Source organism: Abrus precatorius, unplaced genomic scaffold, assembly GCF_003935025.1.
Source record: "Abrus precatorius isolate BTA unplaced genomic scaffold, Abrus_2018 Scaffold7, whole genome shotgun sequence".
NCBI classification, from domain to species: Eukaryota; Viridiplantae; Streptophyta; class Magnoliopsida; order Fabales; family Fabaceae; genus Abrus; species Abrus precatorius.
The window spans coordinates 23,267,654-23,289,657 of record NW_020874417.1 but is presented as its reverse complement, the minus strand read 5'-3'; the positions used below and the strand labels follow the sequence as shown (position 1 = coordinate 23,289,657).

At 30.9% G+C, this 22,004-nt stretch overlaps 4 protein-coding genes across 7 annotated transcripts; 3 read left to right on the top strand and 1 right to left on the bottom strand.

Annotated features, from left to right (window-relative positions):
• Positions 1-409: 409 nt before the first annotated feature.
• LOC113872822 (root phototropism protein 3-like) lies at positions 410-3,333 on the top strand. Of its 2 annotated transcripts, XM_027510656.1 has the most exons (5): positions 418-563; positions 670-739; positions 1,378-1,798; positions 1,871-2,523; positions 2,681-3,080. In XM_027510656.1, exons 1-5 carry the CDS (start codon positions 427-429, stop codon positions 3,044-3,046), a joined length of 1,647 nt encoding a protein of 548 aa, XP_027366457.1. In that variant the 5' UTR covers positions 418-426; the 3' UTR covers positions 3,047-3,080. The 2 variants fall into 2 exon arrangements, with proteins under 2 accessions (XP_027366456.1, XP_027366457.1); XM_027510655.1 differs by having other exon boundaries at positions 410-563; positions 1,378-2,523; positions 2,681-3,333.
• Positions 3,334-4,271: 938 nt separating this feature from the next.
• LOC113872992 lies at positions 4,272-6,376 on the top strand. 2 transcript variants are annotated; one of them, XM_027510919.1, is made up of 7 exons: positions 4,272-4,433; positions 4,574-4,668; positions 4,906-4,985; positions 5,067-5,122; positions 5,242-5,354; positions 5,701-5,762; positions 5,847-6,376. In XM_027510919.1, exons 1-7 carry the CDS (start codon positions 4,310-4,312, stop codon positions 6,142-6,144), a joined length of 828 nt encoding a protein of 275 aa, XP_027366720.1. In that variant the 5' UTR covers positions 4,272-4,309; the 3' UTR covers positions 6,145-6,376. The 2 variants fall into 2 exon arrangements, with proteins under 2 accessions (XP_027366720.1, XP_027366721.1); XM_027510920.1 differs by lacking the exons at positions 4,906-4,985; positions 5,067-5,122 and having other exon boundaries at positions 4,574-4,663; positions 5,847-6,281.
• Positions 6,377-7,954: 1,578 nt separating this feature from the next.
• On the top strand, positions 7,955-12,114 carry LOC113871969 (amidase 1). Of its 2 annotated transcripts, none has more exons than XM_027509073.1 (9): positions 7,955-8,226; positions 8,354-8,506; positions 8,922-9,046; positions 9,125-9,250; positions 9,712-9,957; positions 10,185-10,332; positions 10,438-10,606; positions 11,545-11,679; positions 11,772-12,096. In XM_027509073.1, exons 1-9 carry the CDS (start codon positions 8,120-8,122, stop codon positions 11,919-11,921), a joined length of 1,359 nt encoding a protein of 452 aa, XP_027364874.1. In that variant the 5' UTR covers positions 7,955-8,119; the 3' UTR covers positions 11,922-12,096. The 2 variants fall into 2 exon arrangements, with proteins under 2 accessions (XP_027364874.1, XP_027364875.1); XM_027509074.1 differs by having other exon boundaries at positions 7,961-8,226; positions 9,775-9,957; positions 11,772-12,114.
• A 7,707-nt stretch (positions 12,115-19,821) lies between these two features.
• LOC113871971 (NADPH-dependent aldehyde reductase 1, chloroplastic-like) lies at positions 19,822-21,195 on the bottom strand. Its single transcript, XM_027509075.1, has 4 exons — positions 21,073-21,195; positions 20,375-20,751; positions 19,920-20,278; positions 19,822-19,844 (listed from the first exon to the last, which is right to left on the bottom strand). Exons 1-4 carry the CDS (start codon positions 21,193-21,195, stop codon positions 19,822-19,824), a joined length of 882 nt encoding a protein of 293 aa, XP_027364876.1.
• Positions 21,196-22,004: the final 809 nt, after the last annotated feature.

Genomic DNA, 22,004 nt, shown 5'->3' with positions numbered 1-22,004 from the left:
ATGATGGGGAAAGAAAAAAGGGAGTGATAAGTTGCAAGAACAAGTTTGCTGACCACACAATCATGAGGCTATAATCAGTTTTGGTTAGTAAGGTTGGGATGCGTTATTCATTTAATACAACCTGAAGTTGCCTTCTTAATGATGAGGGCGACGTGGATGAAGAACGGTGGTTTTATATTTCTCAACAAGTGGATGAGATTAACACCTATTTGTGTACTCTCCAATAATCCAAATGTTACAGTGACAGAAGAAGGCAAAAGTCAACAAACCCTCTTCAATGTCATAAACACAGCGTTGATCCCATTAATTAAGAATGACACGACACCATCTACTCTTATCTAAAAGTAGGGCATGTACACACTTTCTGTCTATATATTCTCCATAATCTATACTGAAGCTCTTCAATTTATGTCTAGATTCTCCACCATGGGAAGTAAGAGTGTTGACCCTGAAAGTGCCTTGGGTGGGACAGTAGTATATGGGGGGAACTGTAACCATTGTGTCCTTCTACCGGCCAGTGTTCCTATTCTTGCTCATTCCTTAGAACGAAGAAAACAAAACTGGTAAACATCTCCCAAACACGTTCATATATATATGCTCATTAGTTCTTGGAGTATGCTGATTATGCATGTGGTAATTTTTCCCATTTACTTGATTTGATCGCTGCAGGATTGCTAGAGCAAATTCCCCTACTGATTTAATCATACAAGTTGGTGATTCAAGCTTTCACTTGCACAAGGTGGACCAACCCCTCCTTAATTCTATGGAAAAATGCATGTAATTTTTCATGTAATAGGACCTATTTGAAAGATATAATAAATCACTTATGACATTAAGTTAGGACTTTTGGAGGCTCTTTTTTTATATAATTTATTAAAATAAGTTGTTTGTAACTTATTCTATTAAATTTTGTAATTAAATTTACTGTACACGTCATTTTGAAAAAAATGAAATGAATAAATGTACTCAATTAAGTTATTATGCAAACACACTATTAATAATTAACGAGTAAAATTTTTTTAAAAATGTAAATATCAATACTTAAGGTTAAAATTAATTATTTAAAAATATTAAATATTTATTAAAAAATAAGTATTTATTGCATAAAAATATAAAATATTTTATTTTTTAAATAAAAATTGACTGCTTTTGTATGTTCAAAATTAACTCTAACAGACTACTTTTAAATTGTTTCATGAAATTATATAGGTTGGACATTTTAGTTTTTAGAAGTTAAAAAATTCTCCACAATTTTTAACTTTATAAAAAATTATTTTGACCATTTTTTACTGTTGTTTTGGTTAAAAAGAGCTAAAATAATTTTTTACATTTAATATTCTTAAAATTTTAACTGCATATGATTTAATTGATTTTCAGCTTGCCATGGTCTCAAGAAGTGAATATTTGAATAGACTTGTCTTTGAGAGAGGAAGCCACAGAGAGAGTGGCAGGGACAGCCTCAACATCGAAATAAAAAACCTTCCAGGTGGGACAAAAACATTTGCATTAGTAGTCAAATTCTGTTATGGTTGGAAAATTGATATAACCCCAACCAACATTATCCCATTATATTGCGCTGCACATTTCTTGGAAATGAGTGAAGATCTTGAAGAAGGGAACCTCATTTCCAAGACAGAAGCTTTTCTCAACTTTCTAATATTATCTTCATGGAAAGACACATTTCGAATACTCAAAAGTTGTGAATCCATTTCCCCTTGGGCCAAGGACTTGCAAATAATGAAACGCTGCTCAGAAGCAATAGCTTGGAAGGCATGCGCAATTCCAAATGCATCATCTAGTTTTAGTTGTGAATGTGAAAATCGAAGACACTTGAATGTGCAAGCAAATCAAGGAAATACAAATAACTTAGGAATTAAAAACATGGCTGATACTTGGTGGTTCCAAGATGTGTCACTTTTACGCATAGATCATTTTATTGAAGTGATCCAATCTATTAAAAAGCATAGCATCAAACAGGAAATTGTAGGTTCTTGTATTGAACATTGGACAAGAAAATGGTTTTCCCATGTCAAGCTTGGAATTGACAAGGTGGCTACTAAACAAATAACTCTCCAATTACATAGAGTTTCCATTGAATGTTTGATTAGGATACTTCCTGGTGAAGAAAATTCAGTCACTTGCACTTTTTTGCTTCACCTAATAAAAGCAGGGGTGATGCTGAAAATAAATTCTGAATTGTTGTGTGCGCTAGAAAGGAGAGTAGCTTTAATGTTGGAGAAATGCAGGGTTCAAGATCTCTTGGTTAAAAATCAAGGACATAGTGATTCTTTGTATGATGTAACTGTTGTGCTTAGGGTGTTACGGTTTTCTGTATGTGGCATGTCAAGCAATTCTTCAGCAAAACTCCACGCAGTTGGAAAGTTAGTAGATGGGTATCTCACACAAGTTGCAAGGGATGAGAATCTCCCAGTGGAAAATTTCAAAGCACTTGTTCAAGCATTGCCACAACATGCCAGATACTGTGATGACAACCTCTATAGAGCTATTGACATGTACCTTAAGGTAATAATATTGATGTTATGTCATATTTCTAAATTACTAGCTCAAGATCTATTCTATATATCTATGTAGAAATGTGGATATTTAATTGACTTTAATTAGTTGAACACTAAGGTCCCTTTTATCATGCATAACACTGGGATTTAACCCAATTTTGCAGGCACATCCAGATTTGACAGAAGAAGATCGCATGGATGTGTGTAGAGTACTGGAATATCATAGATTGTCACAAGAAGCACGGCAACATGTGATGAAAAATGATAGGTTGCCCTTTAAATTAGTGACAGAATTTGTCCTTTTGGAGCAAGTGAACGTGGCTAGATCAATGTCAAGTAATGGATCAAACTACCAAAGAACAAATACTCAAACAATTATCAGAGTAAACAAAGATTTTGAAAAAAGACAGATAAATGTCCATGAGATAAAGATGATGAGAAATGATGTTGAAATTATCAAGTCGCAGCTCTTGGAACTAAATAGCTGCAAAATAAAGCTCCAAAAGCAACTCATGGGATGCATTCGTTGAAAGAGAACTCATTGTGTAAAATGTCAGAAGACTCCAACAGGAGGACCGCTCAAATATACTTTTAGTCTTTTATATTTTCTAAAATTTTAGTCTTAGTTTTTAAAATGAGTTTTTTTTTATAATTTTAATATCTAATTTTCAAATTTTATTATTTTAATCTTGGGTGATGATGTGATTAAGATATTGGTATCTGTTAATTTTTTATTGCGTTAGTTAGAAAAAAGAAGACTAAAAACATTATATTTAGAAAAATTAAAAACATATTTAAATTTAATAATTATTATGATTTATTTAGCTTGTCCTCTTTCTGTGAAACTACTTCAACATCACTCAACTCTTTTTTGCAGCAAAGTTATGCAATATTTAGTATAATAAATCATTTATCAACCCATATAAATAAATAATTATATATTTTATCACATTAAATTTGATCTTTTTTAAAATTACTTTACCACACCAAGTATTAATGCTAAAGTCTGATTTTTCGTATCTCTAGTTCCGAATTACCAACAATTTTTAAATGCTTGCCGTGTGGATGTCCAACATGTATCATGTTGAAATATATAACTTTTTGAACTAAAAAACAAGTGAAAATGATTAAATTAATAATAATGTTCTATTATATTTATAATACATAATATATCAATATATAAAATATGTTTTTATTCTAAATTTTAAATTTTATGTTAATTCATTTCATGTTATATCTTAAAATAATTTATTGTACAATATTATTTTGTACTTTTTAATATAAAATAATAAAATAAACAACATAAAGTAAAACTTTTTTTATAAAATTCAAAATTAATAAATAATTTATAAAATTTTAAAAACCGAAATATTCTATCCATATATTCTCCAAAACTTACTTACGAATGTACTTGTCAACCAAGTTTTCACGCCTTGAATAGTTCCATCTCTTTCTACTTTACCTTCTTGTCTCATGTACAATTTCTAACGGATAATGGGAACCAAATATAAAATCACGTAAAATAATTTAATAAACATTTAAAAATCAATTATATGACAATTAATTATTAATATAATAAAATATTTTATATTTAAACATATTAAGCAAAAGCATTAAAAAACATATTTTTATCTTATTTAATTTGTATAAATAAACTGTAAAAATATAAAATTATTCTTAATAACTAGAAATTTGACATTGGAAGATTTAAGGAATGATTGAAAAGTTTGCGAAAAGGAGCCAAAGAAGATTGTAATTAGGAAAATAGGGTTTGGAGCGAGGTGCAGGAAAGGATGGAGGAAGACGCAGCGATTAAGCTAAGCAAGCATGTTTCCTTTGAGTCAGAGGATTCAAATGGGCGTTGCCCAATCTGCTTGGGATCGTTGCTTCAAATTTCTTACCTCGACAAATGTCTTCGTATGCCCTCACCCAATTCCCTTTAATTCTTCTTCTAAATAACTATCTCTCTGTTCTGTTGCGATATGATTCATGGTAACTTACAATTTGTTGGATGAATTTGGGAATAGTTTGATTCATGATTTATTATTGTGTTGCAGATAAGTTTTGCTTCAATTGCATTTTACGTTGGACCAAGGTGGTTGCTGCTAAGCACCGTTCTGCACCTTCTTCTGTAAAATGCCCCCTCTGTAAGGTTTGCTTAATACCTTTCAACCTTGTCCCTTAATCTATTAAAATAATTTTTATATAGGACTATGAATTTTAACTTTAAGTGCTATAAATTTACTGCACCCTGAATGTTTATTATGGACCTCTAAAATTGCAAAACAGTTAGGGCGGTTATGATAAATCAATTGGGGAATGTTAGTGAAGTTAGTATCAAGCTGGATAAAATGAAATGCTGATTTTGCAATTCATGTATTATATGCAGACGGAAAATTTTTCTATCATATTTGGAGTTGAAGGAAGTTGTATTCAACGACACTATGTAAATAAGGATTTGGAGGATAGGTTTGTTTGTCAGTTTTGTTCAAGATAAAAGTTTTGGTAGAATTATCTTTATATACTGTGCTCTTCTATTTGTGTGTGCAGTTTTATCTTGTCAAAAGCGCACAGATATAGGTTACAATGCTATTACACTGAGCAAGGTCTTCTACCGCCTTTCGTTTAACTAATTTCTTGATCAATAGGGGTGTGTGTCTGTCCTTCCATTAGTGTCAGATATGTTTTGTCAATGTTTGTCTTACGTTTAACCCTGTCTGAGCAGGTTTCCTAGATGACATATTCAATATATCACAATATTGGAAATTTCGTAAGTTTTGTCAACCAAATTGCTGGCTTCAAACTTGGTTAACAAGGGAAATTCAAGCTCTTATTCAGGTTAGTGAATTTGTCATATTAATGTTTTAATTGTGAATTCTCTCTCAGGTCAGTGTAAACCAAATTATTTTCTTCCTCTCTAATTTTATCTGGCAACATGAAAAATATCCTGTAATATAGCATGCATTCACATTTTGTTGCGTTGTCTTTTCTACTACTGCATTATGCATGTGCCTAATTGTAGATGAAATTTCTGATTCTTCTTTCTCTTTCTCTCTCAATTAATTTTTGTTTGATGAGGGGGTAAAAAAGGGGAGGGGGTTGCCACATGCTATTGTAATAGCTTAGTTGTTTTCCTTCATTAGCACTGCATATTTTTCACTCATACCTCTTGTTTAATCTGTAGGAGGAAGATGTTGACATCATTGTGCACCATATCCTTGGTGTAGTCAAAGCATTATGGACAAGGTAATTTTTTTCATGCATTTAAGTTGATTTAACATTATTTGAAGATGGAAAAATAGTGGTCACTGTTAATTCTCAAACTTCCAGAAGAGGACAGAAGGCACACGCAGATGCGCCTGAAAAGAAACAGGAGGAGTTCAAGATGTCAGTCTCCGAAGCAGCAAGGCGTTTTCTGGGAGCAAGAACAGACAGATTTGTGTATGAGATTCAACTATTTCTTGCTTCAGGATTGAACATTGAAGCTTATGATGGTGTATACATACAACGATTAGGTTGGAGCTCACCTGGGGTCAACACAGAGGTTTCTCAAAGTGACTTGATTGATCGCACGACTGTGATTCCATACTTGTACATATTTGATAACGACTCTGATGGAAATGAGTAGATTCCTTTTTCTTTTTCTTTTTCTTTTTCTTTTTTTTCTCCTTTATTTGCTGTAATTCTTGGATAATGGGATTGAAGTTTTTCAAACGTCGAAGAGTTTTATTGAGGTTTGGATCTTTGCCGGTTACTGCAGAGAGCTGCGATTCTCCATTCAACTCCAATGGGCCTGAAGTTGTTTAACATGTACTTTTTATTAATATCTTATTGTATTCATATAATAACATTTTTCATGGTAAAGACTTCATTCAGTTGTAACAAAACGGCAGAGGATCCATTTTCCGGGTTTGAATATCAAAAGCCTGATTCTTTAAGCTCTTACCGGCTAGCTGCCCACTTTCAAAAAATAAATAAGTGAATCATATGAAAAACAGTAAACGAGGAAAGAAAAACAAATAAAATAAAGTAAAACAAAATTCCTTGGTTTAATAAGAAAAAATAAAGAACTGATTATTTGAAAAACTGTTGGTTTTATGGTAAACAAGTAAAATAAAATAAAGAAAAGAAAATAAGAAAAATTGTGAAAAAAGATAAATGGAGAAAGAACTTAACTTTTATTTAGTAGTAACAATGCATTTATAATAAGTTAAAGAAATTTAAATTAATTATATAACTGAAAGATTTGATAATAAATTAAATTATTTCTAAAATATTGAAATAATTTATTGACTATGATACTAATTTAATAAATTGAAATAACAGAAAATAACTAATAGCAGTTTTAAAAACATATTTTTATAAGTCATTTAAGAGTTTCACTAATGTGATTTTGGATAAGTATTTAGTATTCTCTAAGGTGGTGATTATAGTCTTGAATCTTTCAGGCATTGTTAACAAGAATTTTTTCAACAATTCTAGAATCAAGAAAATCAGTATCTAGTAATCTTACCTTGTTGGCTATGCCAAATAGTCTGTCTGAATATATTTTAATTGTCTCTCAGACTCTTTCATTTTTTAGAGTTCAAATTCTTTCATCAAATTTAACACTTGCATGCGTCGAATTCTTTCATTCTGACATATTCTTTCGTAAAATAATCTCAAATTGCTTTTGCTATTTTTAAAGTCATGATTTCAGTGAAGATAGTTGCTGAAACACCAGCAAAAAGACATGATTTTGTCTTTGTTTTTTGTGTTTTTCTCTCCTTGTGAGTTTTTATTTGGGCTATGGTAGGATCGTGCGACAACAGAAGAACTTCGTAATTTTCTTCAACAACTTTCTAAATATTTAAAGCCTCTAAGTAAGTCTTCATTTTGATAGTCCAAAGATCATAATTTTCTCCATCAAAGATAAAAAGAGCAACTTATAAGAAATTTAATTCAACATCCATTTTCACATATTCATAAGAAAAGAGCTCTTGATACCAATTTTTTATTTTATGGTAAACAAGTAAAATAAAATAAAAAAAGAAAATATACATAAATGTGAAAATAATAAATAGAGAAAGAATTCAATTTTTATTCAATAGCAATAATGCATCTATAATAAATCAAAGAAACTCAAACTAATTACATAACTGAAAAATGAAAGATTTGATAACAAACTAAATGATTCTTCAAATATTAGAAGACTTTTTAACTATGATACTAATCTAATAAACTCAAATAACATAAATAATTTTCAGTAGTTTCAAAAAAATATTATTAATAAAAACTAAAAAACAGTAAAGTGAAAAAGTAGTAAAAAATAAATGTGTGAATAATATGAAAAATAATTAAAAAAAAATGAATTTGTTCAGTAGAGCACAAAAGAAACATTATTACGAGGATATGGTGTGACTGATATTTGGATTGGCCAATCGCAGTTTGAAGTTACCCTTATCCTAGTAAGAATCATACTCGTAAAATAAAACACTGGGAAATTTCTCATTTGACACAAGAAACTCTTTAATCATTAAACCCCCAAAACGAGTTGAGAAACAGACGCTACCGTTTTCTGTTAGCATCATCATCTGTGAGTGGTTGAAACGCAAGACGAACACATGGAAAAACCCTCAGACTACGGAGCATTCATGGAGAAATTTGTTTTACAACAAAGTTCTTCACCTGCTCTTCCTTTGAATTCACTTACCTTTGCAGTCAAAGACATGTATGATGTTCTCACTTTTCTTATTTTCAGAGCATCTAAATTCTCCAAAGTCAATTCATATATAATTAACCTGTGGATTTGACTTTGAATAATCTCGAACTTGAAGGAAGTGTTTTGTGTAGAGCAGATTTGATGTGGAAGGATATGTAACTGGCTTTGGGAATCCTGACTGGGCAAGGACTCATCCTGTGGTTACCTCTACTGCTTCCACAGTTTTGGCTCTCCTCCAAGCAGGTGCCACTTGTGTTGGTAAGACTGTAATGGATGAAATGGCTTACAGGTTTGCTTTTCTTCTACTCAATCTAAAGAATCATTGAGTTTTATAGTCCCTAAGCATCATGTGAAATAGTGATAATTTATGATCTTTGAAAATTCTTTTGTAGATTGTTACTTGTGAGTCTATATTTTAGAGTTGGAAGCAGTGTATTGTTAACTATATCACTCAATCAATAGATTGTATGGAAAGGACAAGGCTCCCCCAAAAGATTTTGTCTCTAAAGATGCAAGAAAGGGTATACCAATCTTACACTTTAATTAAAATAAGGGCAGATAAATCCTTACTCACTTTAGAGACAAACTCACTTTAGTGGTGTTTTTTCCTAATGGAAAATATGATTCTAATATTCTGAGTTTTTGTATTATTTTTTTTGTCATCAGAAATGTGCATATTTTAACTTAGTACTCTACTTTGGCAGTATAAACGGAGAGAATATACATTATGGAACACCTAGAAATCCTTGTGCAGCAGATCGGGTTCCTGGAGGATCTTCTAGTGGTTCTGCCGTGGCAGTTGGTGCATTGCTAGTGGATTTCTCAATAGGTGATATATTCTTCCATTCCAATAAGTTATTTGGATACCACTTTATTAATAATTTGAAGTTTCTTTTTAAAATATTAGGAACTGATACTGGAGGAAGTGTAAGAGTGCCTGCATCATACTGTGGGATTTTTGGTTTTCGTCCTTCTCATGGTGCTGTTTCAGAATCCGGAGTTATTCCTATGGCTCAAAGTTTTGACACTGTGGGTAATAATCCACCAGCTCGATAACTATGTTAAATCTTTATTTTTGGGTGAATGCATCGTTACAAAGGGTAATGGAGAATGACATATGCACAAACACATGAACATTGATGGCTATACTAAGTAATACATTTCATCATTTTATTATTTTAAACATAAAAGTATCATAATGACATTGGGATTAGAAAATCTCTAGGAGAACTTACAAGTGAGTTAAGTTTTATTTTCTCTTGAACTTTACAATGCATACGAGATTCTTTCTTCGATTTAGTGCATTGCAATGCGCATTTTTCTTGGTGGTTCTAATATGCTTGCATTGCATTTTCTAATTAAGTGAGAAAGTACTTGTTTTCTCTATTATCAGGTTAAAAGGTATTTATGATTTTTAACAAGGTGTTGTTTGCTATGTATTTTTTCCTCCAGATTTTAGGTCTGACTTTTCTCTTTGTATATTTCATCTCCTAGTGGCATGGTGTACATGTCGGGGTCTCGAGACTTATTTTCTTTTTCTCTCATCTTCATATCTAGGATGGTTTGCTAAGGATCCAATGATTTTGAGCAAAGTTGGACATGTACTTCTACAGTTGCCAGATATAGTACCAGTTAGACCTACTAGCATTATCATTGCAGAAGACTGTTTCCAGCTTTCAAGCATTCCGTACAATGTAGTTACACAAATTGTCACCAAAGCAATTGAGAAGATATATGGAGGTGAACAATTGGCAGATAGATCTACCATTGTCAATTAAGTGTAATTGTTTGTTAATTCTAAAACAAAAGAATTCAAAAATTAAATGTTAAATTATGGGAAACTCTTGCATTTCCTTCCTTTTAATTTGGTTCTAATTCATAAATCTATATGCGGTTTCATCCCAATAATGATATTTGATATGTTTTTGGAACAATTTGATTTTACTAATTGAGATGGTCTTTTGCAGATGATGTATTAAAGAGTGAAATCCTTGGCGACTATGTGATGGCCAATGTTCCAAGTTTGAAGCATTTCATGAGTAAAGATAATACAGACCAAGTATATAACATTCCATCACTGGCTGCACTTTCAAGTTCCATGCGATTGCTTCAAATGTGTGACACACCATTCAATCCTTAGCTTTCAGGAAAGATGACTGTAATTTCCTTTTGGATTGCCCTCAATTGAAATTTGATTCCTTGTGTCATTTAATGATGTAGGTATGAATTCAAGAATAACCATGGTGAATGGATTAGTGCAGTCAAACCTAATTTAGGTCCTGGAATTTCGGAACGTGTATCAAAAGCTCTAATGACAACTGGGGAAAACATTGATATATGTTTTGCTATAAAAAGGGAACTACACGATGCTCTAACTGCTCTTCTTGGGGTATTCTTTCTCTCTCTCACACACCCACACGAGGCATGCACACAAACCATAGCAAGATCTTCGGAATCCCATGACCTACTAATAAACAATAGATTTCAACAAATGAACATATTATAACCCAGTTTAAATAAATTTCTCATTTCTCAATAAATACTTACAGGAATAAAAATAAATAGTAAATGAATCAAACTTTTTTTTTTTAAATTAATTTATGTTCCTTATTTTTTAATAAACTCTCTGTTTAACTTCTCTAAAAGTTGAAGAGATAAGTTGTTTTTAATTTACAAGAGAAGTTTCATTTTTATATTGATTTTCTTCTTTTATAATGACTTAATCTACAAATTTATTCAAATAGGACTATGGTAGTTTTATGTTCATCTTTTATATATATATATATATATATATATATCCTTAGTCTTCACAGAAGAACCTCTCTTATCATTGATCATTCTTACTTTTGAAGTAATTAGTTGATACCCTTGTGATCAATCTTATGCACAAATCCATAATTGAAGATTAAAGATTCTCCCTATCAATATTATCTGTACTACTTACCTTTATCCATTTAAAACGAAAGTAGTATTGTCATCCAGTATACCTTCTTGAAACAGATATATCCATACTATTTTCTCGTGATTCCATGAAGAGAATTCGTTTCAGTTTACGATAGAAAAAAGGCACAATCTTTTTAGGTTGCTACTCAAATGGAAGTTGTCTTCTTTTTCTCTTTTGCCATCATGCTTGCTTAGGTGTGAAATGGCATTTATACATTGAGAAGCTTGTCACAAATTTCTTTTGGGTGGGTGGGACTAAAGTTGTTACTAAGATTTTGAACAATTTATTGGCCATCTCATTCAGATTTCTAATGTGCACTTGGGAAAATTTTAAACAATCAATTAATATTTATTAACGCTTCCTTTTCTGTGTGAAAATTTCAGGATTTTGGTGTTCTCATGATTCCCACAGTTCCAGGACCTCCACCAAAATTGCAAACAAATACACCTGAATTAGAAAATTTCCGTGCAAGGGCGTTTAGCCTGCTATCCATTGCTGGAGTATCTGGATTTTGCCAGGTTTTCCCTATGTATATGTTTGTGAAACACTTAAATCCTATAATTAAACTTGGGAAGGTTCTAACTGTGTGGTTTTTGGTGACACTCTGTAGGTAAGCATACCTTTGGGGATGTATAATAACCTTCCCCTATCAATTTCTCTGGTGGCCAGACATGGTGCAGATAAATTTTTGCTTCACCTTGTTGAGAGTCTTTATGAAAGCATCAAGAAGGAACAGGAAGCAGCTTCACAGAGAGCATGATCACTTTAATCCACCTCAAGGATGTGAATGTAATTAACTTATATGTAACTCAAATCCAGGCAAAAACATTTATTCAAGTTTTGAGATCCACCTCATTCTTGCAACCGAGGGGGTTACTGCCTTGCTGGAGAAATTTAGCATTGTTCATAATGAATCATAGGCGTATAATAATGCTGTTGCATATAGTTGCAGTTTTCTGTTAGCATCATCATCATCATCTGTTTTTAGTTGAAAATGTTAAACAGGATCACTAAGAAACTTTACTCTTCTAATTCCATCCTTATACAAGACAATATATTTTTAAAATAATTAATTTTTATTTTATAATGTTTAAAATGTTTAATTAAATATTTATAATTAATATATTAAACCTTATTTATATCTTTAAAATAATTTCTAAATAAAAAATATATTTGTTGCTAGAATTTTCTCTCTCGCACGACTCAACGTCACTATGTTAGAGTTTTCTCGAATGTCTATTTGAGCTATGTTGTTGAGATTTTCTCTCACATTTCAATTGGTTTAGTGTGTAGATAGTTTGAAAGAAAGATTTTCCTAGAAAATCATATTTCTTTGAAACAAAAAGAGCATAAAATTCAAAGCTCATTGGCAAAGGACGATTTGACAAATTGAAACTTCAAGAAGGCGAAGAAGATGAATAGTAGTGAGAAAGAGATGAAAAGTTATCATATTATCTAGAGCAAAGTTCTTATGGAAGAAGCTTCTCAAGTAAGTGTGAATCTAGAGTTCTTGAAAAGAGAGAGAAAGAAATAGGGTACAAAGATGGATGTGCATGATAAATATGTTATGGAGCAATTGGAGATGCCGAAAGATCTAGATGTGAAGACAGTTTCTTCAAACCAGTTACTTTCTTCCCCTTATAGTAATAAGGATGTTAAGTCTAGGTCGTATAAAGATAGTCTTTTAGCCTCAAATAACATGAATTTGTATTTTAATCACAATGAAATTATCTCTTTTGTAATGGATGATTTTAACATATCTAATGAAGATAATGTGAATTTAACTCTATTTTGGATGATAATATTTCACTGTGCTCTAAATTTGAAATTTCTTTAGATGATTACAAATCATGGTGTGCTCTTTGAAGATGTATGTTAAACTTCAAGGGAAAAGTTTGAGTTAAAATATTTAGGATAAAAATAAAGTATATTTAAGGGTGGGGTAGAGGAAAATAAGGAGATAAATGTGTTAGATTTAAACAATGATATTTTTCAGTCTACTTCTCTTATATGGTAGACTATAGAGTAGCTTTATTTGAGGGTCATTGATTAGTCTTAGATCACTACTTGTTTGTACAAAGATGGAGGTCTTTCTTTAAGACTAAAGACCAATCTTCTGGAATATAGTTTTGTGGGTTAGAATCTAATATTTGTTTACTATTGAAATATATAACAAAATTTTTTTACGACATATAGATTCTATATTAAGTACAATGTTAAAAATGATTCTCACGCTGTTATATAGTCTAAGAGTAAACTTGTAAGAATTTTTGTTGAGATTAATCTTAAAAAGAAACTCCTTTCTACATTTAATGTTCTAGGATAGAAATTTAATATTGAATAAGAGGGACCACATTTAATTTGCTTTTCTTGTGGTAAATGTAGTCATAAACTTGATAGTTATTTAGAAGGAAAACATCAAGGTGAATATGAGGATCCAATTGGATAAGAATTAATAAGTAGCAATAAAAATGATATTAATAAGGAGGAATTAAGATTGATTTTATGAAAAAAGAATGAAAACATTCAATTGTTGATGAGGAGGAAGATCAACAATTGTTTAAACATAGGATGATAGTTAAAAAGCCCTATAGGAAGAAAATAGTACATGCAGAACAAGTCTCAAGGTTTGAATATCAATAGCATACTCACAGTTAAGAAAGGATTAAGAGTAAAATTTGAGGCTTTGAATGATTTTATATTAGAAGAAAAATATGATCTAAACCCTCAAGTTGAGAATACTTAATATTAGTGCGAAAATTTCATTCTTTTTTCTAAATAACTATAAAATTACCCTAGTAAGGTATGTAACACCCTCTTTTCATTTTTTGGTAATTTATATTTTGTTTAATATTAAGTAGTCTTAGAGTGTATTTAGAAAAGAATATAGAGGATTTTGGAAAGATTCTGATGCAGGAGATCTCGCTTGGGTGTCTCGCTCAAGCAAGGTAAATCTCGCTTGGGCGAGATTGAACGTGCAGGAATACAAAGTTGCAGGGCTATCTCGCTCAAGCCAGATGCTTCTTGCCCAGGCGAGATAAGATAAATGTAGCCCAATTGTCACCTCGCTCAGATAGGTCGCTCAGACGAGGACCCACAAGAAAAAGATCATATTCTCTAGACAATATCTCGCTCAGGCGAGATGGAGCAGGCGAGATGAAGCTCGCTCAAGCGAGCTTATCAGAAAATAGTGGGCGAGACCACTATCTGCATATCTTGCTCAGGCGAGAGACCCATAGCTCAAGCGAGATGTCCATCGCTAAAGCGAGTTATTCCTCACTCAAGCGAGAGTGCGCGAGGTTGAGGGGCATTTCAGAGATTTTCAGCATGGAAATTTCATTTCATTCTAAACTCACGTACTCCTCTCAACTTTCTCTAAACTCTCTCTTCATTTTACCTAGATAAAAGCCTCAGAAACTCCAATTTGTCTTCAAAGCTGAGCTTGAATGTTGAACCTAAACGACTTCGAGTAAGTTTCTTTGGATTAAACTTGATTTTCTCCAATCGTTTTTCCTATTTTTGTTTCTTATGGATATCTTTTGGTATTCAGGAAAACTTTCATAGTTGACCTTCTCGCTCAGGGAAGAGTTAGATTAATAGATAGATTAGTACATAATAGGTTAAATTATATATTTAATGAATATCAAAGACTATGTTATTTTAAACTTACTGTCCTTGTGGAAGATGAACCTAGGACTTTTGTTATGTTAGAGATGAATTTCTTTTACAGTATCCCGTTTAATTTTCCTAGGAGTAGAATACATCAGACCCTATGTATATATATATGTATAGAGGTACGGTTAGGACTCTAGCAGCCCTTACTTATCATGACCATGACTATCTCGGAAGACTGTTCAGATGGATCTTCGAGCGCGTACGAGCACAAAGGTTACGGCTAATTCAGGCGATCGTTACGTGGGATCAGATGATGATTTGGATTCGGAGGATTTAGCAGAGATAGAGAGTTAACAGGAGGTCAATGATTAGGACTGGTCTTTAGTATTGGATTATGTTTGAGACTGCTCTAGGACCTATATTTGTTTATGTGATATAATATTTTGGTGATGTAAATATTGTTTTAAGTCCTATATATTTTGACAGATAATGAAAATTTTTATGTTAATATATGTAATGTATATTCAGGTTTTTCATGAAGAATATTAAGTTTTAGTTGTGATATTTATTTACTCTTTACAAAATTTATTATTGTTATTATATTAGCATTGCGAAATTTGAAATTTTCATCTACATACAAAAAACATAAAGGAAAATTTCACTAATTTACTATAATAAGTTCATTATATTCAAAAACTGATGTTTTAATTTAAATGATTAAGAATAAAATATACATTGTACAAATTTTAATTTTAGGATGTTACAAGGTAGGTCCTAAATGCAAGTTAGAAACTAAGAGAATTAGTAATCCTAAAAATTTAGGAAGGTCTAAATCTCATCTTAAAAGGAACTTATCTCAACATAAGGTAGAAAGTTTTGTAATTAAAGATAATTTGAATAATAATTCTCTTATGCCAGAATTCGATTTAGGGGAGGAGGGGAGGAATGATGAGAAGTGATATAAAAGTTATGAAGCTTGTGTCTAAATTTTAAAATAAATTATATAATAAATTCAAATATAGGAGCTGTATGTATGATATATTAGGAGTAAGAGGTACTTATTATCCAATTTTTCACGGCGTACACCCTCCTCTTGATAAATCACCTGATTTATATCTTAATTTGGATAATTTAATCAATGGTGATAGCAATAATAATATTTCTATACAGAGTAATTCTTAGGATATTCAATGCACAATTGTTGTGCAATATGAAAATCTAAATATTTCTTAATGAATTCTATATTTTAGAATTGTAAGAGAATTAGAGAAAAACTTTTTTTTTGTCTTAATCAATGACTTAATAAAGTTGAGTTAGATTTTATTATTATTTTAGAACCAAAAGCTAGTAATGAAAAAGCTAATTTGATCTTGAAGAAAATTAACTTAAATGAAGTTGTCAAAGTTAGTGCTATTGATTTTTCTGAGGGTATTTAGTGTCTCTGGAATATTAAGAAGTTAAATATCTCAATTCATTCTACTTCTAGGTATGTTATGCATCTAAATGTTGGTTTGAATAATAATTGGTGGCTACTTCCAACCATTTATGTTAGTCCTTAAGCTTACCTTTAAAATTTACTTTGGGATGAATTGATTGATAATAGTCTAAATTTGAATATTCATTGGTGTGTGGCTAATGACTTTATTTTTATTTTGATACACGTAGCCTCTTTCATTTTGAATTTAATGGAGTTCTGTATACTTGGCAAAAGGAAAATCTAAAAGATTAGATATGTTGTTACTAATATTTTATGGAGGGATAACTTTCCCTCCAATTCTTATATTAATATAGTTATTTCTAAGTCAGAACATGCAACTCTTTGGTTAAAAGTTAAAACTCAAAATCAACCTAGTAATGCTTGCTCCAATTTTAAGTTTTCAGTTTTATGATTGTCTCATAGTTACTTTTCTAATCAAGTTAAAAATTCTTGAAAGATTAATTGTTCTTAGCCTAAAAAATTTAATAGAATGAATTTCTTTTCTTGGAATTAATCTATCTTTGGTAATATTTTCAACTGTAAGCGTTGCATTTTTAATAGAATTAATAGAATATGTTTAAAGTTTATTTTAGAGACAATTTATATCTTTCTAAGTTAATGAATACTCTTTGTTAGAATATGAACAACTCTTAGACCACGAAGAATTATATTATTTAAGCAATATAAAAGTAATTGGATTAGATTAGGGATAGAAATTTTAGCTTCTTTCGTAAAGTTATTGATGGTTGGAAATATGTTAATAAAATTCAAGTCTTTAAAACTAGTAATAGAAATTAGGAAAATAATTATGATTTTATTAAACAAATAGTAGTTAACCTTTTTAAAAATCTTTTATACAAAACCTACTTTTGTTTTAGTTAAATTATTTAGCTTAGTTTCTTTTCTCCCATTTAAGGGATATTGATAAAGAAATACTTGATAGCTGAAGAAGTGAAATGTAAATTGGTTAGTATTTGTAATTATAAATATCCTAATTTAGATAGTTTGCATGCTTTTAAAAAAAATGAAATTTCTTTTATCTTTTCCTTTTTAAATTTGTGAAGTACATTTTCAATAAACCTCAAGAAATTAAAGTTGTAAATCAAATTATTATTACTTAATTTCTAAAGTTGATCGTCTTGAAATTCTTAACCAATTTAAACTCATTTCTTTTGTATTGTTAGTTATAAAATCATAACTAAATTTTGACAAAAAAAAAAAATTAAAGAGTTCTCTTTCTTATTTAATTTATGATAATCAAAAAAGTTTCATTCTTGGCACGCAAGAGATAGATGATGTGATTACTTTGCAAAGATTGTCTACTTTTTTAAGAGTCTTACGAGACAAGTCAATTTTATGATAATGAAATTTAATATAGCAAAAACTTATGATATGTTGAATTAAGATTTTATTAAATATACTTTATTTCTTGTTAGGTTTAGTATTAATTTTATTGACCTTGTTTATTAATGTATTTTTTTTTCATCTTCAATGTGTGTAAATTGGAATAAAACATATTTTTAATTTTTCTCTCTTAGAGGGATTAGTAAAGAGAATTCTATATCTCCTTATCTTTTTGTTTTATACTATTGAAAGGCTAACTCGTTGCATTAGGGACAAAATTGATTTTGATGAAAGTATTTCTTTTCTTTTTTTTTGGTTGAAACAGTACTAAAATTTCTCTTTTTCTTTGTGATGATATTATTTTAATTTTAAAGCATCTCTTAATCAAGTCATTGTTGTGAGTTAAATAAATATTGTATTACCTTTTAATCAACAATTTAATAGAAATAAGTCTAACATTTTATTTTTTAATAATATTGATTCTAGTATAGCCAATCAAAGTGATGTTTTAAATATAAAGAGTTAATAATAACTTTAATTCTTATTTCAATATTTTTTAGTACTACAATGCCTATGTGATCTGATTAAAATTAAAAAGAAACTAACGCTTTGAAAAAGAGTTTACTCTTGCTCAACATGAATATTCCTGATTACATCTTACTCCTATTTCTGGGTAAAAAAACTTAATAAAATTTAGAAACATTCACAACCTTAATTTTACTTATATAATGAATTACTTCTCCAAATGATTTTTAGCCTTAATGATTTTTATTCCTATTTCTGTGTGTAAAAAATTAATAAAAATTTGTAAAATTTAGAAACATTCACAACCTTAATTTTGCTTATATAATGAATTTCCTCTTCAAATGATTTATAGCCTTTTATAACCTTAATTTTGCTTATATAATGAATTAGCTCTTCAAATGATTTATAACCTTTTATAGCCTTAATGATTTATAGTCTTAAAGTTAAGTATTAATTTTTTTTTTTCATACACAAGACAGGACTCAAACTCGACACTTTACTTATGCTAGTTGATATAATTTTTTCAGTTCTGGTCCTAGTAACTGGAGTAATTCCAGTAATTTTAACCTGACCCATAAAACAGTTAATAATCAATTAAATTGAAATGTTTTATTTAGCATAACTGTTTGAAAAATTTAGACCGATAAGAACTCTTTTGTTTTCTTTCTATCCTTGTTTCTCAAATTCTTTCATACGTCTCGTTTCAGAAAGTTTGAGATCTTTCTAACCAAGAAGCTGAAAGAAATGGATTCCTTTCTTCTCAGCATGCGGTGAAGGTTAATGTTCATAATTCAGCGTTGAATAGAACAAATTCCTCCCTATAGGGGTCTAATTAGGACCTTATTACCTCTTTTAGTTTACAATTAATTAAGACTAAAAGCCATGTAAATATTACTATAAAATGTAATTCTTGGAAAGCTTTACAGTTAGTTTTAGATAATATAGTTAATAATGCCTCTTGTTCCTTATTGTCCTTATTGCATGCTTAACAAGTTTTATTGAAAATAAAAATTCTAAATTAAGCACTAATAAATCAAGTAAAAACTAAAAAAACTTTATAAAATCAATAAAAACGAAAAATTATGATATATATATATATATATATATATATAATTTGCATAGATATAATTGTCAAATATATATTTTATAAGTCAAATTAACAGCGTGATTTAAAATAAATAAATAAATGAAAATGATATACTATAGTTTTTAACAGAAAATATTTTATAAATATGAACACAAAATTTAAAACCAATTTCAGATAAAATAGTATAATTCACACCATTGTCCTAATTGGAAAATACTCCTTAGTATAACCGAGTCGTTCATAATATGAATAAGGAACAGATCTCGATATTAAATGAACACCAACAACGTTGTAAATTGTATTCCTATTCCTCCTCTCAGATGCATCCATGATTAATCCTTTATAATATCACTAAGTTCCAATTAGATTTAGAACCGAATTCCGAATAACGACGCAGTTCGTGCAAAAATATTCGTACCATAAAGCAGTAGAGTACACTTGTTTATAGAAGTTGATACATTCTCGATCGTCTTTATCATATTCTTTTACATATATTACTAAAAAACACACATTCAAAAGTGGACACCGTAACACATTTACACAACGTAACACCCTACTGCTCGTGTCCCATATACTCCCTCGTATCGATCCTGAATGTCACTAAATAACGCTTCAACCATTCACAACGGTCCCACCTGAAAAGACATGCCCATGTTAATTAGTGAGTTAAAAACATCTAAAAAAGAAGACAAGAGGAGTATATATATTACCATTGGGGTGAAGAACTTGTCCGGTAATATAAGAGGAGCATTGGTTGCAGGCAAGAAAGACAAAAGAGGGAGCAACCTCAATAGGTTGGCCAGCTCTCTTCATTGGAACCTCGCCACCAAATTGTGCAGTTTCTTCCTCCTTGAAAGAAGAGGGTATTAATGGGGTCCATATGGGTCCAGGTGCCACCCCATTCACCCTTATTCCCTTGCTCACTAGCTGAAGCGCAAGACCCCTTGTAAAGGCCACAATTGCTCCCTTCGTCGACGTGTAGTCCAATAGTTTAGCGTTTCCTTTATAAGCATTCACCGATGTCGTGTTGATTATGCTGCTTCCTTCCTTCAAGTACTTTAGGGCATGCCTATATATATAATATATCACTTTCAAGCATGCATATATAACCCATTAATTGTTTAAGTCTATAACCAAAGACTAAATCCGTTGTTGTTGCACTCACCTAGTTAGGAAGAAATATGAGAAGATGTTTGTTCGAAACACCCTCTCAAGCCTTGGCTCATCAATCTCTTCCACGGTTGCACACTCGTATTGTTCGGCTGCATTGTTGATGAGAACGTCGATGTGGCCATAAGCGTTGACGACCTCATCCACCACTCTCTTGCAATTCTCATCAAAACCCAAATCAGCTGGAATGGCCATTGGATCCTTAGCATCCGTAGTCTTGACCTTCTTGATCATTTCGAGTGTGTCTCTTGCGTCCTTGTCCTCATGCCCCTTCACATATGTGAATGCCACTGTAGCACCTTCTAAGGCAAATAAGTTGCACACTGCACGTCCAATCCCAGAGTCACCCCCGCTGATTAATGCTATCTTTCCCTGAAAATAAATTCACCCACACATGCACCACCATAAGTTAAAATATATTTTTAATCTCCATATATTACTTACTTCATTTGAGACCAATATCTAGTATTCTAAACAAAATTAAAACCTAATAGAATAATATTAAAAGAACCAAAAACTGTATCAAGTCGAAAACTTAAATTTATGAAAGTATACAAGCACCATTAAAGACCCAACTTAAATTTACTTAAATTATAAAAACTTAAGAATGTATTTAAATTCCTATGTAAATATGAAAAAAAATAACTATGGGTATAGGAAAATAAACGGGGGTGTATAAATGAATGTATATACTTGAAGTTTATTGGAAGGCTTGTAGTCAGGACTGGTGAATTGGGGTGTTGGGTCCATAGCATGCTCCTTCCCAGGCTGTATCTTTTGTTGTTGTGGAGGAAATTTCTGTTCAGCCGAAGCCATTCTTACAAACAAGCTTTTGGGATCTTTTGAGTTGATGGAAATGTTGTGGGTTTTGGAAGGAAAGCACAATGTATTAGATATATATATATATATATATATATATATATATATATATATATATATGCTTGTTAGAGATCTTGACGATGAACGAAGTGCGAGGCTAAAAATACAGTGGTTAGTGGGGCACCTGAACTTGGCTGCACGTGGAGGATGGTGATGACATCGAGATCAAGGTGTTGTTTCTAAAGCATTTGAATATGCCACGCGGTGCAGAGTGGCAGAAGAAGGTGTTGACGTGTTCTACGGCTCGCATGCAGTGGACCCCTTTGCACAAACTCGTCTTCCCCACCAACGTAGGATTTGGTTTTGAGTGCATCTTCTTTGTATGTTTTTAATCAAATCACTGACGTTATTTCTGTTTCCTTTTTCAATTAAAAATATTATAACTTTAACAAAACAAAATTTAAGAAATAAAATATTAATATTTTTAAAATATAAAATTAATATTTAACCTTATGACCTGAATAAAAAAACATTTTTCCCAAAGCTGTGAAGACTCAAATCTTAACTGAATTAACTCAAATTAGACTCAGTAATTCTTTTTTTCTGCCAATAATTCACTGTATGGTACGAATATTTGGTTGTGCTCATTCTTCCGACCAACACCTCTTGTCGGGTGTGTTTTACACGGAGTATTTGGTGATTTCTTGGCGATTCTTACCCATTCATAATGCCCACCTAAAAACAAAAATTAAATAGTACAAAATGAAAGCATATGAAAATAAAAAATATATATAAATATATATAAT